At 45.5% G+C, this 18924-nt stretch overlaps 1 protein-coding gene across 1 annotated transcript; it reads right to left on the reverse strand.

Moving 5' to 3' along the window:
* Window positions 1-1575: 1575 nt before the first annotated feature.
* On the reverse strand, window positions 1576-3425 carry LOC120925075 (E3 ubiquitin-protein ligase Midline-1-like). Its single transcript, XM_040335956.1, has one exon. It carries the CDS (start codon window positions 3422-3424, stop codon window positions 1706-1708), a length of 1719 nt encoding a protein of 572 aa, XP_040191890.1. The 5' UTR covers window position 3425; the 3' UTR covers window positions 1576-1705.
* Between the last annotated feature and the right edge of the window lie 15499 nt (window positions 3426-18924).

The following is an 18924-nucleotide window of genomic DNA, read 5'->3' on the forward strand; positions in this document are numbered from 1 at the left end:
GCTGTTCCGTGATAGGCGGAACACTCATTTTCCCAGCAGAGAATCTGTTCAGTGTTCCGCCTATCGCGGATGTCCTCTTGTTAGTGTAAGGGGAGTGTAGAGGTGGACGGGGAGTCTACTGGCATCACGACTCCACCCACAGAGCTCCAGACAACAGATCCACCCACAGAATCTGCAGTTTTTCAGTTCTTATAACAGACAGAGGGGAGACATTTAACAGGTAAGGATACATGCAGGAGGCATCTATATGCTTATAGATCAGCACTATGGCAGTAGTTTAGAAAGGATGCGAGTTGGTTTACATCCACTTTAAAGTATGCAGGGCCCTGAAGAAGCACTTTGTGAAACATGTTGGCTTCCTGCATAATTAAGCATTTAATGCCAAGCATCAACTCATTGTCTAAACATGTATTATGACTGTGTCATTTTTATTTTATACTATTAATAAATGTATATTTTCTTAAAGTATTGTCTTAGTATGCCTGTTAAGGTGAGCACACTATCTCCAACAAAAGTCTCATCACTCTTTGAGAGAGCTTAGTCTCTCTTGTATTTCTCTTTTTATCAATCACCAGGGACTGTGTCTGTTTCTGGAAATTGTCCAACCAACACACACACATACATATATATATTCTACTAAAGAGTAGAGCTAATGCCTAGTACACACGATAGGATTTATCCGCAGATACGGTCCTCCGGACCGTTTCCGCGGATAAATCCTCTGAGGATTTTGATCCGATGGAGTGTACACACCATTGGATCGAAATCCGCGCCGAATTCCCATCGCGATGACGTGTTGCGCCGTCCCTGCGATGATGACGTGGCGACGTGCGCGACGCTGTCATAAGGAATTCCACGCATGCGTCGAATCATTATGACGCATGCGAGGGATGGGTTCGGACGGATCGATCCGGTGAGTCTGTACAGACCACCGGATCGATCCGCTGGAGCCGATTCCAGCGGATAGATTCCTTAGCATGCTAAGAAATTTTTATCCGCTGGAAATTGGTCGGCCCGAAATATATCCGCGGATAAATATCCGCTGGATCGTACACACCAGCGGATCTATCCTCTCGTGTGTACGGGGCCTAAGAGTTGCTGTTGGAGATGTCACCTAACTTCCCGATTGCTAAAAAGGTTGTCAGGACAGGAAGTGAGGGGAAATCCCTTTAATTCCCTGTACACACGGTCAAACTTTTAACCATGAAAAATTCTGTCGGAAAGATAGAGAACAGGTTCTCTATCTAAGGTCTGTCGCACTTCCGACAAAAAAACAGTATGATGGAGGCTACACACAGCCGGACTGTCCGAGAAAAAAAGGAAAACCTGTCTGACAGTCCGGTAGTGTGTACAAGGCATAATGTAGCCCCAGGAAGCCAAATAAACCTGACAAAATGTCTAATCCTTCCCCACTCTATCCAAAAAAGTCAACCCCCCCCCTACAGATATATTGTAAATGTACAGGCTCCATGGCCGTCACCCACATCCTGGCTACACTGCCTAGTACTTTTTTTTTTTGTGACCCAGAACAAGCATGTTTCAGACCTTCATGCTTGTTCCCGGTCAGTGACACACTAGATAGTGAAGTGAGGTTTATGATAAAGATGATGGCCCCAGAGCCTGAAGCTTTATAAAACATATATATTTTCTGTTTACAGCTTACTCCTCCTATTGGCTGAGCAATGCACCCATCAGATTATATGCGCTAAGAGGTCACCATCAGTTTCTGGGGGGATTTCTCACATCTGACTTCCCCTCCGGATATCTTTATACAACCATTAAATACCCAGATCCCAGCATGGAGGGGCTCGGTGAAGGTGGTGGTGAAAGTGTGGAGATGTTGGATCGGGTCACACAGATCATAAAAGGAGATCCGTCCGGCCTCATAATCCAGATCTATCCTGACTCTGTTACTGGAAATAGTTTCATGTAATTGGATCTCATTGTAGGCATGCATTACTGAGTATTGATTATATTTCCTCTCCAAACCCCAGGACTTCTTATTATATCCAATCCTTGTTCGACCTCCACCCCTGTACATACTGGTGTAACACATCCCGACTGTCCAGAAATCTGACCCCCCGACATCCACTTCCCAGTAATGTCTCCCTGAGGAGAATCTCTGACTGCTTAGTACCTGATAATACTGAAATCTCTCTGGTGTTTCTGGGCGATTCTGATGTGATGATCTGAACGCAGTTTTCCTGTCATCTGATATATGTATATGATTACCAGCTGTGCTCACATCCAGTAATACGTCTGTAACCCCCAATGTTTGCTGTACAGCCCCAATATTTGGCCCTGGTCTGGATGGTCCAGCATTGATGTGATCTTTGCCCTGTGTAGCAGAATGTGGAGAGACATGTGTCTCTGTATATTTCTGTACATTTACCTCAGACATGATATCAGATAAACCTGTGTGTAATGTGTGTGAGATCCCCGCCACATCCAGATCCCCTCCATCATGGAGGAGTCTATCATGTCTCTCTCTGTCCTCATCATCTCCATCCTCAGTATCACACAAGTCACCTGTGTCTGATTCCTGTAGGACAGTCAGCGGATCCTTCATGTTACACATCTCCTCAATGTCCTCCATCTTCCTGGACAGCTCCTCCTTCTTTATTTCCAGCTGTTTGATCATATCAGACAGTGATAGAGACCCCCGCTCTGCCTGTCCGGAGATCTCACTCAGGACTCTCTTCTCCAGGTCCTCCAGACGTCTCCTGAGGTCTCTGAACAGGACAGTGACTCTCTCTGTTTCATCATCTGCTTGTCCTTGTATGTTCCTCCTGCGATCCTGCAGACTCTGGACTCTCTTCTCTGTCTCCTCTCTCTCGATAATCAGTTTCTGCAGAACATTGCTCAGTTTCTTCTTCTTCATCTCAGAGGCTTCATCCAGAGTCTCCACCTGGTGTCCCCGATGTTCTCCAACCAAACTGCAGGACACACAGATACAGGTGGAGTCCTCAGTGCAGTAATACTTCAGTAGTTCCTTATGAACGGAGCATTTCCTGTTCTCCAGGGAAGTGGTGGGGTCACATAAGACGTGTTCTGGTGACTTGCTGTGGACTTTCAGGTGATTGTCACACAGAGAAGCTTCGCACAGCAGACAGGAGATCACAGCAGGTACAGGAGTGTGAATACAGTAAGTACAGAAGACCCCGGACGACTCCTGAGCTGGCTGAGCAGACAGAAAATTCTCCACTATGTTACGCAGTGTTATGTTCCTCCGCAGTGCAGGACGATCCTGGAACTCTTCTCTGCATTCAGGACAGGAATAACCTCCAGACCCCTCCTGTGTATCCAACACTTGACCAACACAGTCCTGGCAGAAGTTGTGCCCACATTTCAGGGTTACAGGATCTGAATAAATGTTCAGACAGACGGAACATTCCAGCTCCTTCCTCAGATCAGCAGACGCCATTCCTGAGAGCGAAAGAGAGAAATGAAAGTGAAAGTCTCTGACACTCCGTAACCAGTGTGACCAGTTCTGTACATTCCTATACTGGGTGAGGCTGAGGCACGTACTCAGAGGGACGGAGATATTCTGTACATGAGAGGATTCATAAATCTCCGTATATACGGGTAGAACGAAAGGACATGTAATAAGCTGTATCAGGAATATTTCTCCCTCCTTTAATTATTTGAACATTTAATAAACTGAGTTACCAAAGGAATGGAAGTGAGGGGAGCTTTAAAGCTCCCCCAAACCCTTGGGAATGTATGCCCCCCCCCCCTGTTTGCACACCTGGTAGCTAATGTTAAATCACTCTGGGGCAGAGGGAAATTCCCCTCCCACCCCCTGGTAATTGATGGGTTAAAGGTTAACCAATGATACGTCACAGGAAGGTCACATGGTGCTTAGAAATGTTCCAGAAAGGGGAAAGGTTATTTAAAAGGGGTCACGTCAATTCCTCTGTGACCAGATTTACAGGACCCTTACCTGTGAACTCCTGTGTGCTGCTGCGTTATGAAGAGCCTGGTTCGGCACCTTTTAGAGAGGGCTGGCGAGGAGGATGGAGAAGACTGGATGCAGCACCGCTTGTCATTGTCCCAGGAGCCTTTGCACATCTTGTCAGGAGAACAAACAGCATCGTCCACCTCCTCCTCTGCTGCCACCTGTGCCTCCGCCTCCACCTCAGCTTATCCCCCCTCCTTCTCTTCTGCCCCACCATCTTCCCCTTCAGGCTTTTTCCTCCCTCTGGAGGATGGCACTCCTCTTCTATTGGGAGAGAGCAGTGTCTTTTTCTCCCCTCAGGACAGCTGTGCAGCAGCAGGGCGGGCAGAGGAGATGTCCAGAAGTGTCCCTGCGTGCGTCTCTGAGGTGGAAGACACACCTCAGTAACGCAGGTCCCAGAGTCGCAGACTTTCCCCTGCTGCCAGTCAACCCACTCCTAGTGCTAAAAGAGCGGCTCCGGTGAACAAAAACTCCCGGAGTAGAGCTTCAAATGGCGGGCAGAGGGCTATGCCTGGCATTTCTTCCACAGCTCCTCCTAGCTGTCTCCCTCGTCTCCAATGTATCTTTCCCACAGGTATCAGCGTCAGCAGCATCCGCAGCACCTGCCCACTCCAGGGAATCCATTCAGCTGGCTGGTCCTAGCAGCAGCTCCCGGCGGAACAACAGAGGTGCAGGATCCAAGGGAGGTGTTCAGAGCTCCAGCAGTCATCCACTTCTGTTGTGTGCTCTCAACTGTCAGCTGCTAACAATCCAGGTACTGACAACCTTGCACAATTACAAATGTTAAATTCACTAACCACTTCACTGTCTATCTTCACAGAAGGTATGAAAGCCAATGCAGCTGTGCAGAATGTTGTTAATTCAGCAGCCACAGTTTGGGCTAGCCCAGAGGTCACTAGGGTCTCTCAATCTGCTGAGAATTTAGCACCTTTGACAAGAAATTTCTTGGACCCCCCCGGCCAATGTCCCAGAGACTTGCGCTAGGGAGGCCCTGCCATGTACTTTATCCCCTTTGGGCTACCATTTGTCCTTGGCTATAAAAGACAAAATTATCAGGGGCTAGTTTGTGGACCTTCTGTCCCTTTTGCCGTCCTCTAAGGATTTTTTGTTCAAAGGTGATAAAAAGGAGGATAAAGGTGAGGAAGACAGGCGTAAACCAGTTTTCAAGAATTTCAATAATTGGTTGCAAGCTTTTCTAATATATTCCAGTATAATATGTGAAAAATCCCCTGAAAAAAGAGTAGGTCTGTTACAGCATTTGGACATTGTCTTAGAAGCTTACAAAAACTTTGGCGCGCTCTCCTGGTTCACCTACGATGAATCATTCCGCCAGAAGATGCCTGTGCATCCTAGTTTAACGTGTGGTACAAAGGAAATTGGGCTGTGGCTTAACCTTTTTCCCCCCGCAAAGAGCTTTCAGTCCAAAGCCTCAGCTCATTGCATCAACCCCGGGTGCTTCATATAAGAAAGCGATATGTTTCTCATTCAACGATACTCCGTGCAAATTCCCAGGTTCCTTCAGATTTAGGCACGAGTGTGCATTTTGCGGGGGAGCCCATCCTGTCGCAAAATGTTTCAAAAAGATGGCAGTTGCCAACCAGCCACAGCATAGGCACTCAAAAAGTCCTACCTCCGGTGAGGTATTTGAGGGGTTTAATGAAGGGTTTTTACTCCCCCCCCCCTTTGTAGGTCAGGGTTGCGTGGTTAGGAATAATTTGAAATCAGCATTGGAGTTCCCTGAGGTGGTTAGGGAGAACATTTTCAAGGAGCTACAGGAGGGTAGGATCTCTGGCCCCTTTTTTCAATCCCCATTTCCACAATTTCAGGGTTTCCCCTCTGGGGGTGGTTCCGAAAAAAGAGAGAGGGTCTTTCCGGTTAATACATCACCTGTCTGCTCCTAAAGGGGATTCACTTAATGACCAGATTAGTGAGGACGTCATCTGTACACTATTCCACATTTGAGGATGAGCTGGTTTAACTCTGCTTGTTGGGTCAAGGTACATTCCTTGCAAAGGCGCATATTCAGTCGGCATTCCGTTTATTACCCATTTATCCTTTATCTTTTAACTCCTTAGGTTTCTTAATTGCTTAATTAAAAGAGAATCTTTATACAATAATTAGAAGAAAGAAAGCCACTTTTAAAAGAAATACAAAAGTTACTAGGGCTGCTGGCTTTTGCATCCAGAGCCCTCCCCGTTGGTCGGATATTCTCCAGGCGTCTTTACCTGGCCATCTCAGGTTTTAAAACACCCACCTCGCTTATCAGGATCACCTTGGTAAATAGGGAGGATCTTTTAGTGTGGTCACAGTTCCTTGAGAATTTTAACGGGAGAGCGATTTTTCAAGCGGAGTTTGTGGCCGACCGGGATTTTTCAATGTTTACGACGCAGCAGGCTCCATGGGTTTTGCAGCGGTATGGAGAACCCATTGGTGTGCTTTGGTGTGGCATCCAATTTGGAGAAGCAAAGGGCATATGAGGAATATTGTACTCCTAGAACTATTCCCTATAGTGGTTGCTTTGGAGATATGGGGTGAGTATTTTAGAAATAGAAGGATCCTGTTCAGCACGGACAACAAAGTGGTCCTTTTTGCGATTAACTGCTTGTCTAGATCACCTCCTGTCATTTCACTAATCTGGTATCTTGTATTTAAATGTGTAGCACCCCCTTACTTTCAGTATGGGCACTACACTAAAGTTAGTGGGGAATGGGAGAGTTACTTTGCTCCCATTCTGAATTTGTTAAAATTGGGACTTCTGTCACTCCAGAAACGTCCACTGGGTCAGTCTGTGATCCAGGGATGCAATACCATCCCTGGCTGGCAGTTGGCACCAGAGGGTTTCTGGCAGAGCAACTTATCCCAGCAGCCAATCAGAGAAGTTTCTCCCTCGCAAGGCATGCTGGGTAGGGGTATATCTGTGACAGGTGTCATGTGCTAACCAAGCTTTTGCGGGGTTCCAGGTGTGGCATCCACCTTCAGGGTGCGCGCATCCATGGACCCCGCCAGCGAGGCCTACTGGGCCAAAATTGCAGTCTACATAAACCCTCATCCTGAGGTAAAAAGGGACTCCAGTGACTTACTGGATTCCCAAGTCCATTGAAAGGATCCCAGGCTGGGTGCCGTTCGATTGGGGAGCCGGCTTGAGGGGAACCCGGAGGCAGGTTGTCCAACAGGGCTTGAGCGAGCCAATCGGGGATCTGGTGACCGGAATGGTGACAGGTACGTGCTGCTGTCATTCGGTGACCTAGGCTACAAACCTACTGGGAGGATTCGCTCAATCTATCCAGCTAGCTCACCTAAAAGTAATTGGCCTGTGGCAGAGGCCCTAGAGCCAGGTCTGTAAAGCCCCATACACACTATCAGTTTTCCTGACGGTTTTCTCTTCAGGTTTACCAAAACCATCTAATATAAGGTCAAACCTCAAGAGTTTCAATTTGTATGCAATCAGGCAGGCCCTTGCACTACATGGTTTTGGTAAACCTGAAGAGAAAACTGACAGGAAAACTGATAGTGTGTATGGGGCTTAAGAGAGATCTGTTCCTCCCAGAAAATCCTAAGTGACGCTTCGGCTGACAGGCTTGTGAGAGGGGTCTGTCCGGGGGCACTTTACCCACTCCAACTAGAGTGGCAACAAATAACTGTTTGGTACTATGTTGAGCAAGTACTGCTCCAAAACTCTTTATTCACTGTCTGGACTTTTGCTCACTGCTTTGGTATCCACCTGCACCCATACGCCACATTAGGGTAACTTAATATGCCGATCCCAAAAACAAATCAGTGGCTCATTCGGGGGTAGCGCTACAAATGTTTAAGCTTGAATGTGTGGATCAAGGCTCGCTATTTGCCTGGTAAGTTAAATGACATTGCAGACTCTCTTTCACGTTTGCAGATGCAGAAATTCAAGCTGCTATTCCCAGCTGCAGACAAGAATGGGATCCAGTGTCCTGCGCACCTCTGGGATTCGGTTTAGAACTGGTCCAGGCCAATTTTAGGCAATCCATCGCCCCATCTACTCTTACAGCTTTCTCGTCAGCTTGGTTACTGTGGTTATCCCATTTAAAATCTCTAAATGAGCAGCATTCTGCTTTTTCAGAGTGGTTAGTCTTGTCCTTTTTGAATGGGTTAATAGCCAAGGCCTTGTCATGGTCTCAAGTTAGCAAAACGTTGGCAGGTATCTCCTTTTTTTAGCAAAATGAACAACCAGCCTCCTTGCTCGGCTTTTTTTCCTGTAGTTTAGGGGCTCAAGGGTTATAGAAAAAACACTAAACACCCAGATGCTAGATCTGCTATCACCCCAGCTATCCTTACCAAGCTTTGTTCAGCGGTTGAGTCGGTCTGTTTTTTTTGCGTTATGAGGCTGTTCTATTCAGAGCGTTTTTTCTCTTTTATTTTTTGGAGCATTTAGGATATCCGAGTTATTTTCTCCAGTCACATTTCCACTGGCACATAGAGTATTTTAAACGATACCGTATGGAAAGAATATGCTCAGTTGGATTAAAAATTCAGATCTTCCCTACGATCAAGGACCCGACATCAGAGTTCAGAAAAACTTGGGAGGGTACCCTTTCCCAATGCAGCTTTGAACTGATGGGATCTTTGATCACACAATATTCTCAAGACATGACCGTATTAGATCAGGAAATTGTTTGTCTTAACATCCAGTTTGCCCACTTGTCTGGGAATACAGTTTTCACGGACAGATGGAAGGAAGTCATGAACAAAAATCATTGTGAAGAAACGGACTAAATTTAGTAAAGATCTAGCTGCTTCCACAGACTGTTATGCTTACCTATGGTCAGGTGGGAATGTGACTAACAAAGGCCCCTCTCGTGTTAACCACAAGATAAACTCTACTGTTGAGGTGGAATCAGACTCGTCTCTCTCCTCGGCTTTTTCACAACAGAGCAATGTGCGATCTATGAATATTCCAGCAGCGGGAGCTGCGGTGGCTCAGCGCGATTGGCACTGCGCTGACAAGCCATACACCTCTGCAGCTAGGGGTTCGGATCCCGGTCTCGGCTACATGTGCATTGAGTTTGGTGGTCTCAGCCCGGCTCCCGATGGGTGTGCTATGCGAGGTAAGCCTGTGCCTAGTACGCCCACCCCCCTCCCACAAAAAACACCACACTTACACGCACTCGAAATTGGGTTAACATGCACGCACCTTGACCACGCGGTCTCTAAAAAAGAGAGGCGAAGGACTAATGGGGCTGGTTGAGCGGGCTAGGTCCTCTCACTGCCTTATAGGGAGTACCTCTGCCCCGTTGGGCTTCAAAGCGGAGCAGGTAGGGCGGGCTGTGTGGGAGGACCCCCCTCACACACCCACCATTGCCACCCGGGGCATGGAGAAAGGTGACAGATTGCCTCTGGGGGAGGCCTGCCTACTCCAAACTCCTGCAGTCCGGCTCCTCTCTCGAGTGCACAAAATACAGTTTAAAAAAAAAAAAAATGAATATTCCAGCAGTGAACTCATCCGGTAAAAGACTGAGATATGGTAGTAATACACCCCCAGCTCAAACGAAAAAGGTTAAACCGGGACCCCACAAATCCAAGACACGTGCAATGTCGACATGTGGTCAAGGAGAAACCCCCTCCACTTCCACGAGGGGTCCGTGGTCCTTCCCTCATTACATGATGTGATTCCTAAAGCCCTAAATTCTTCCTTAATGACCAATAAATACACTAAAGTCAATGAGGATTTAATTTTTTTTAGATCTGAAAAAGCAACAGGGAAACCTAGACACCTTTGTCCTGAAAACAACCCAACAACTCCCTCCACCATCATCACAAACCATTCTGAACACTGTACCCACCTTAATATAATCAATGTAACTCCTTTTTCACTTTCTGATGATGAGTCATCGGTGCTACAGTTGGGCCTTGGGTTTTGTCCCCTTGACCCTCTACAAGTCACCGAGACCATCAAAGATCTTTATTTATTTGCACGGAACCTCACTTTTAAGTTTATGTATGATCACGATCGTACTGAAATCAATCTGGAGCGTGAGCTTGCGGAGCGAACGAAACAATTCACTATGCAGGAGTTTCGGGCGCTCCGCGACCTCATGCTCCTCTATGATGAAGGGGCTACTGAGGATCCTAGGTCCTCACAACCTCCACCCCCCAGTGCACCCCAGGCTTCTATTATATCTAAACCTACACCTAAAGACTTTCAGTTACGATCACGTCAGTTTCCAGACCTCATGACCTGCCCTGCCATATGGGCCTTTGTGCACACTAATATTAGGGATTTAAAGAAGCAGCAATGGTATGATATTTCCCCCAACTTAACTGTGGGTCAATCTAAGGCCCTTAAGTCTCTACAGAGAAGGTCCGACTTAGTCATAAAACCGTTGGATAAAGGAGGGAATATTGTGTTAATGACCCATGCCTTCTATGAAAATATGTGCTTGACTATTCTAAGAAATCGTAATTGGTACATGCCTATTACCCAGTCTCTTGTTCTGTCCTTCACAGAGGAACTCCAGACTCTTTGCACTGAGGCCTTCCATTCAGGCCTCATTGACAAAGACACTCTGGGGTTCCTCTTACCCAAATTTTCCCGTGTTCCCACCTTTTATTGTCTGCCCAAGACTCATAAAAACCTTCAGTCTCCGTCAGGTAGACTTATTGTCTCGGGGATTGGATCCCTTACAGACAATGCCAGTAAATTTATTGATGCCTTCCTAATGCCGCATGTGAGGAGTCTCCCCTCATATATTAGGGATACCACTGACCTAAGACATCTGGAGGGGATCACAGTCCCCCCGGACGCCCTGCTCGTGGCTATTGATATAGAGGCGCTATACTCTAGTATCACCCACAAGCTGGGCATCTGAACGGCTGGATCCTTTCTACATGAGCAGGAGAGATGGTCTTGGCCTTTGAAAGAGTTCATCTTGAGTTCATCTGCTCAGGAGTCAGTCAGATTCATAACCACATTTTCGGCACATCACAGTACTCTACGTTCCATACTGACTAAACACTGGCATCTCCTGACTGATCATAACAGCTTAAGTAAGCATGTCAAACCCAATCCTGAACTGGTCTACCGCCGAGCATGTTCCTTACGTGACCGCCTGACCCAGAGTCACTATGCACCCGATAATATCCCTAAGGTGGGACCCAATGGTACTTTTAAATGCGTTGGATGTCCGCGATGTCCTTGGGTGCTAGAGGGCCAGGACTTTGTTCTACCGAACGGAGAAACCCTCCGTTCACGGGTGAGTGCTGACTGTGGTACCAGGGGCGTCATTTATCTAATGCTCTGCCAATGCCAAGCTTTTTATGTCGGCAAGACCATCAGAAAGTTCAGGCAGCGGATTGGCGACCATCTATATGACTCTGGTAAGAGTAAACTTACTACTATAGGGAGACACATTGGTTTATACCACCGATATAACCTATTGGTGGTTTGCTTCCTGGTACTTGAAGTAATTGCCCGAGCCCAAGAGGGGGCGATTGGGATAGGACAATCTTACAGAGGGAAACACTCTGGATTGAACGCCTAGATGCCACCACCCCCCCTGGTCTCAATGAAATGATCTCCTATAAACCCTTTCTATAAATACCAGAGTTGGGAAAGTCTAAAAATTTGTGGAATTGACACGGTTTCCTTCCTGTTTCCCCCTCCTAAACCCCCCCTTCTCCCCCTCCCCCTTCCTTCCCCCTTTCCCTATTTCCAATTAATCATGTACCTTTTAACTTCTCATGTTTTTCATGTTTCTTATATGTTTTTCTGATGTTTTCCATCCTATTGGATGGGTAAAATATAAAAATATACAGATCCATATTGATTTCTGTAACTGCTGCATTATATCCCTGCTGTGTGTATTGTACCTTGATCCTTATGTGCATATAGGACTATTGTTGAGCGAACCCGAACTGTAAAGTTCGGGTTCGGTACGGACTTTGGGTTTTTCCCGAACCCGGACCCGAATAATTGGAAAAAGTTTGGGTCCGGGATCGGAGTTCAGGGAAAAAAAATGCGCCGAGGTCCCCGCAAATTCAATAACCAGACCCTTTAGGTCTGGTATGGATATTAAGGGGAACCCCGCCGTCAATTTAAAACAAAAATGACGTGTGGTTCCCCCTAAATATCCATAACCAGACCCGTTATCCGAGCACGTTGACCTGGCCGGCCGCAGAAAAGAGGGGGGGACAGAGTGTGGCCCCCCCCCCTCTCCTGAACCGCACCAGGCCACATGCCCTCAACATGGGGAGGATGTTGATGGGGACAAGGGTCTCATCCCCACAACCCTTGCCCTGTGGTTGTGGGGGTATGCGGGCGGGAGGCTTATCAGAATCTGGAAGACCCCTTTAACAAAGGGGACCCCCAGATCCTGACCCCCCCTGTGTGAAATGGTAATGGGGTACACTGTACCCCTACCATTTCACGAAGGAAGTGCAAAAACACACACACACACTGTAGAATAAAGTCCTTTATTAATAAAAAAAAAAGAAAAAAACTCCAGCGGTGATAATCCACTCTTTCCCGGCTTCCTGCTCCAAAGTTGTCCCGATCCTGCGAAGGCTGCGGGTGATCTCCAGCGATGAGAAGATCCTGCGACGGCCGGGTGGTCTCCGCTCCAGCGATGAGAAGATCCATCCGGAGCGCAGCATCCACGACCTCCTCTCACCGCTGGACACAGAACAGCGAATGACGCGCTGGAGCTGTGACATTACTTATATAGAGGAGGCAGGGCCACCCGTCACGTGACCCCGCCCCCTCTGGCGTACCCTCTGCTACGTCACTGGGGGAAGCCCAGGAAGAGGAAAGACTCAGTTTGAACGTTTGTTAGCTATTAATGCTCTGAATTGTAAAACGTTTCACGATTGCTGGTCAATTTGGCCCAAACACATTTAATTTGATAACTGATATTCATTTGCTGTACTTCTGAATATTGGTGCTGTGCATGTCACCATCTTTTCTTTTGTTTTGTTATTCACAATACATTTTATTCCTTACTCGATGACGCTTATTACGCTAATCTATAAAGATACTTGGGAATTCATCCGTATAAAACACCCCAAAATCACCACATTCTATAGTTTACCAAAAATACACAAAGATCTACACAATCCCACAGGAAGACCAATTGTGTCGGGAATAGGGAGTATAAACAGAGAATTTAAGTAAATTTGTAGACACACATCTGAGACCATATGTAATGAATCTTCCCTCCTATACTAAAGACACCTTTACTCAAAAATCTAGAAGGGATTCATCTTTCTCCTGAATCAATTCTCATAGCAATAGATGTTGAGGCACTGTACAGTTCTATCCCCCCATCACCTAGGGATTGCGTCAGTAAAACATTCTGTCACAATCTCACAAGCATGGTAGGAAAATTCAACAGTTTCACAATTTCAGCATTCTATCACATAACATGTTTTCATTTGATGGTTGCCACTTCCTCCAGGTGCAGGGGGTGGCAATGGGGACATGCTGTGCCCCATCATATGCCAACCTGTACCTGGAGGTATGGGAACATCCACTCCTGGATGAGGAGTTACTACCATTAACTAGCCACATTACTACTTGGTACTGCTACATATATGATAAAATGGAGCTGCCTGTTCCCAGGAAGAAGCATTTTTAAAACCGCTGCAAAACAAATCTACTTTATCTCGGGTGAAAATCAAGACTGTGGCCTTGGCCATTGTGGGTGGCTCCCTTTCTTAGCAAATAATCTGCTTTATCTTGGGTGAAATCAAGATTGTGACCTTTGCCATTGTGGGTGGCTCCCTTTCTTAGCAAATACAGTAAAACATTGGTTTGCAAGCATTATTCGTTCCAAAAACATGCTTGTAATCCAAAGCACTTGTATATCAAAGCATTTTTTTTTACAGGGTATAAAAGAGGAGAGGCACCTCTAAGTGTAGCAATACATTGCCAAAAGTTGTCCCTTCATTAAATGTAACCATATTGCTACACTTAGGAGGCCCTTCTCTTCTTTTTTTTTTATACTCAGTTGTGACATGCCCTACTGTTATATCAAGACATCGCTTGTATATCAAGGCATTTATGAAAACATTTTGCTTGTCTTGCAAAACGCTCTCAAACCAAGGTTTTACTGTAATCTGCTTAATCTCGGGTGGAAATCAAGATTGTGGCCCTGGCCATTGTGGGTGGCTACCAAAAATAATTCTCCTGCGCTCCGGTATTTCTTTCCTATGGGGTCATATAGCTCAATTACAAGGTATCTTCCAGAATCTTGCAGCACTCTTCAGAATCGTGGGAATTCAAAAGTAACTAAAAAGAGAAAAAAGAATGGAGGGCGCACCGACCTAGTGTGATACCGTAACAAGATCTTTATTAAAATTTTTAAATCAATGATCATACTCACAAAATTGAGTAATAATAATAAAAATAATAAAAATTGAAACGAGAATAAAAAGAATGAGGACATTTAATATAACCAATCTCTCAGATCGCATGTACATGACTATTTCCCTCCCCCATTGATCCAAAAAGGGGTTCAAGTAGAGATGAATGTAAATAATGTGCATAATGAGGAAGAATCCAAAATAGATGACCCCTCAATAACAGATGATCCTCCACTACACAAGGAATTCACTAGTGAGAGTAGTATAGGAGAATGCAAACCTAAAACAACAACAACCACCAAAAAAGATGATAATACTTCTTCTTTTATTGGGAAAGGAGCTGCAGGGAGAACAGGACTCGCAGCTCAGAAGAATCTAGCAACCAGGCCCATCTGTTCCCCCCCAAACACTCGGAGACTGAGAAATCTACGCAAAGAGGCCAGAGAGGAGGGAAGAAATCCAAGAAGAGAACAGAAAAGGTAGAGAATCACTACACCATTAGAATATTCAATTTGTCAAAATGTATCCTTAAAGAAGAGGAACTCAAACTGTTGAGAAGAGGTTTGAATTTTGCTCCAGAAAGTCCTCCTAACCTCTTTGAATTATTCATCGATTTGAACAAGTTTGTACGCAATCTTACGGTGAAACGGTTCTTCAGGCTAAAAGAAATAAATGGAGCACCAAGTGGAAACCTAGATGTGTACAATTATATACATATTGTGCGAAGAAGAGCCGCTAGATAAGGATATGTTAAACATATTGGAGGAACTATATGGTGAGGGAGAGACAGAAATGCCAAATGAACCTTTAGTTCCAGCGGGTGAGGAGCCAACAATTGGCACCAATTTCAGGGCCAAGTCAAGTTTGTACTCGCACTGGAACAAGGGTAACTTCATATCTACATTCTATGAGGTTGTCTTGGGAGAATTTAGAAAAATTTAGAAAAATCTGTGGGAAAAAGAGCCTAAAAAGTAAAAACAACTCCAATATAGACCTTGAGGCACCCTTGACGAACTTGAAGGATAACTCAGAAATTATAATAAGAAAAGCTGACAAGGGTGGAGGCCTTGTAGTACAGGACAAAGAGCAGTACCTTGAAGAAACCTATAGGCTGATTGGAGATACCACCACATATGAAAGGCTTTTCTGGGACCCAACGGTAGCTTACAACGAGGGTCTCAAGAACCTATTGGAAAAAGCGGTGGCAGATAAGATCTTGACAAAAAGTGAATTTCAATTCCTGTATTCCAAACACCCGGTAGTCCCAAACTTCTATCACATCCCCAAGATCCACAAAAGCTTAGAGAGACCACCAGGTCGCCCGATTATTGAAGGAATCGATAGTCTGTCCAGTAATTTGGGTAGCTATCTTGATTACTTCCTGCAAAACCTAGTGACGAGTCTACCATCTTACATCAAGGACTTGAGTCATGCCTTGGAAATACTGACCCCTTATAAGTGGGAAAGAGAATATAGATGGCTATCACTCGATGTGGCATCATTGTATACGTGTATACAACATGAGTTTGGACTCAGAGCCATTGAATACTATTTGGCGGAGGCACATCAATTTAGCCCGCGGCAAGTGCAATTTATCCAAGACTGCATTGAGTTCACTCTGACCCACAACTATTTTTCTTACTAGACTGTTTTTACAGACAAATAAGAGGCACTGCCATGGGGGCCAGGTTTGCTCCCAGCTATGCAAACCTTTTTATGGGCTACTGGGAGTCCAAATACATCTGGAACAACCCTTTCGGAAAACACCTGGTCCTTTATTCACGATACATTGATGACATTCTTATCATATGGAACGGCAGTGATGAAGATCTAGAGGGATTTCTGGCACACTGTGGGAATAACCCGTTTGGTATTTCATTTACACATGTAGTGGACAAAGAATCATTAGTCTTTCTAGATTTGGAATTGAGGGCTGATGACAGTGGCAAGATCATTTCAAAAACCCACTTCAAACCCAGTGCAGGTAATTCATACTTGCATGCCTCGAGCCAGCACCACCCAAGATGGATCAAAAACGTTCTATTTGGGCAGTTCTGTCGGTTGAAGCGGACTTGTACCCAGAAAAAAGACTATGAAGAACAGAGTCAAATCCTGAGAGAGAAATGTAAGGAAAGGGGATATGGAGAGGCACATATTGAGGAAGCCTTCCAAAAATATCACCAGCTTTATGAAGAGGATGGACCGAGAAGTGACAAAATCACGAAATACACCGAGAATGAAACCTCTACAGTACGGTTTTGCACTAGGTATAATAATAGGGCCCCGACTATACAAAAAATCTTCAAAAAGAACTGGAAGATTCTGGCAGCAGATCCTTTTTTGGAGACATGTATCCCGTCTCGCCCCAATCTGGTGAAGTATGATTGCTCCTAGTAGAGTTAGGCCCCATACACACGAGAGGATCCATCCGCTGGAATTGATCCGCGGACCGGCTCCAGCGGATAGATCCCCTGGTGTGTACGATCCAGCGGATCTGTTTCCGCAGATTTTTATCCCCTGGGATGGATTTCCAGCGGATAAAAATTTGAAGACATGCTTTCAAATCTATCCGCTTGAATCCATCACAACGGATTGATCCGCTGGTCTGTACAGACTCACCGGATCAATCGGTCCGAATCAATCCCCCGCATGCGTCGTAATGATTCGACGCATGCGTGGAATTCCTTATATGACAGCGTCGCGCACGTCGACGTGTCATCATCGCGGCGACGGCGCGACACGTCATCGCGATGGGATTTCGGCGCGGATTTCCATTCGATGGTGAGTACACTCCATCGGATCAAAATCCTCGAGAGGATTTATCCGCGGAAACGGTCCGGTGGACCGTATCCGCGGATAAATCCTCTCGTGTGTATGGGGCCTGAAGCAAATTAACAAAGATAAAGGATTAAAAGGGCCCTGAACCACAATGTTCGATCAAAAAGGAAGCTATAGATGTGGCGTAAACACTTGTGGCAACTGCACACACATGCACCATAGGAAAAGAGATGTCATTGGGGCAGATGGAAGATGCCACATGATAAAACAATTTATCAATTGTGGAACTTCATACGTTATATATGGCATCCTGTGTCCATGTGGCCTACTGTATGTAGAACGAACATCACGTCAACTAAGAACTAGGATGAATGAGCACAGGAGCAGCATCCTAACAAAAAAGGAGAAGGGCTCGATACCTAGACACTTTAAAGAGGTCCATGATGGTGGAGTGGAAGGCTTTAGGGTGTTTGGTATAGAGGCCATTCAAAATAATTTAGACAGTGGTAAAAAACATCAAATCATTTGCAAAAGAGAGGCCTTTTGGATCTTTACCCTGGGCACTATGGTCCCGAAAGGGCTAAATGAAGGGATAGAACTACATACTATTACATAAACAAAACAGAAAGTAAACAAATAAAAAATTTAAATACAATATAATAAAATAAGATGAACTAGATAGAATATCCTGTGGGCGATTGTATCGCATGTTTGGGGAGGGTGTGATAACAAGTAGTGTTGAGCGGAATACACCGAATATATAGACGAATATTCGAGAAATATTCGCTAAAATCGAATATTCGTGATAAAAGATCGCAATAATCGTTTATCGGTTGGTTTGCGCAAAATTTATAGCGTTTACAAAATAGGGGATAGTTTTATTGCATTTTTTTTTTTTTTTTTTACTATTAATGGCGGCGATCAGCAATTTTTTTCGTGACTGCGACATTATGGCGGACACTTCGGACAATTTTGACACATTTTTGGGACCATTGTCATTTTCACAGCAAAAAATGCTGTAGGAGTTAGGGTTCACTGTGTGAGTGTTTACAACTGTAGGGGGGTGTGGCTGTAGGTGTGACGTCATCGATCGTGTCTCCCCTATAAAGGGGATGACGCGATCGATACGCCGCCACAGTGAAGCACGGCGAAGCCGTGTTTACATACGGCTCTCCCCGTTCTTCAGCTCCGGGGACCGATCGCCGCACTCGCGCGGCGTGCGCCCGCGACCCACGGCTGGGTACAAGTACAGGATGTATATATACGTGCTTGTGCCCAGCCGTGCCATTCTGCCGACGTATATGTGCAGGAGGCGGTCCTTAAGTGGTTAAGGAGTCAGTACACACCTGCCATCATTTAAAGTGCCCCTGACTAACCCCCACGAAACTTCAGTATAAATAAAGGTGGAAAAAATTAAAAAATTATTTATGTTTGTCTCATTTTGACATCTTACCAGTGGTGTGTAGACTATTTAGATCCACTGTAACTATGCATGTGTCCATGTGCAGGACAAAAACATGTTTCAGTGTTTAGTTTGGTTTAATTAGTTATTTAAATAATTTAATTTAGATAAAAGGTGCTACACATTTTGGAAATTGCTTTGCTTTTAAATTGGGCCAAATTCCCTTAAAATTGGGCCAAATTCCCTTCAAATTGGGCCAAATTCCCTTAAAATTGGGCCAAATTCCCTTAAAATTGGGCCAAATTCCCTAAACCCACTTAGCGGTAATCCCGAGCGTGACTCATGGTGTTGAATGTGCAGAGCCTACAGCGGCGTTCCTTACCTTCTCCAGGTGATCCAGAGATGATCTCTCATTGCTGTGATCGCCGCCGAGATCCCCGCCGCGCCGTCGGTCATG

Source organism: Rana temporaria, chromosome 1 (assembly GCF_905171775.1).
Source record: "Rana temporaria chromosome 1, aRanTem1.1, whole genome shotgun sequence".
NCBI classification, from domain to species: domain Eukaryota; kingdom Metazoa; phylum Chordata; class Amphibia; order Anura; family Ranidae; genus Rana; species Rana temporaria.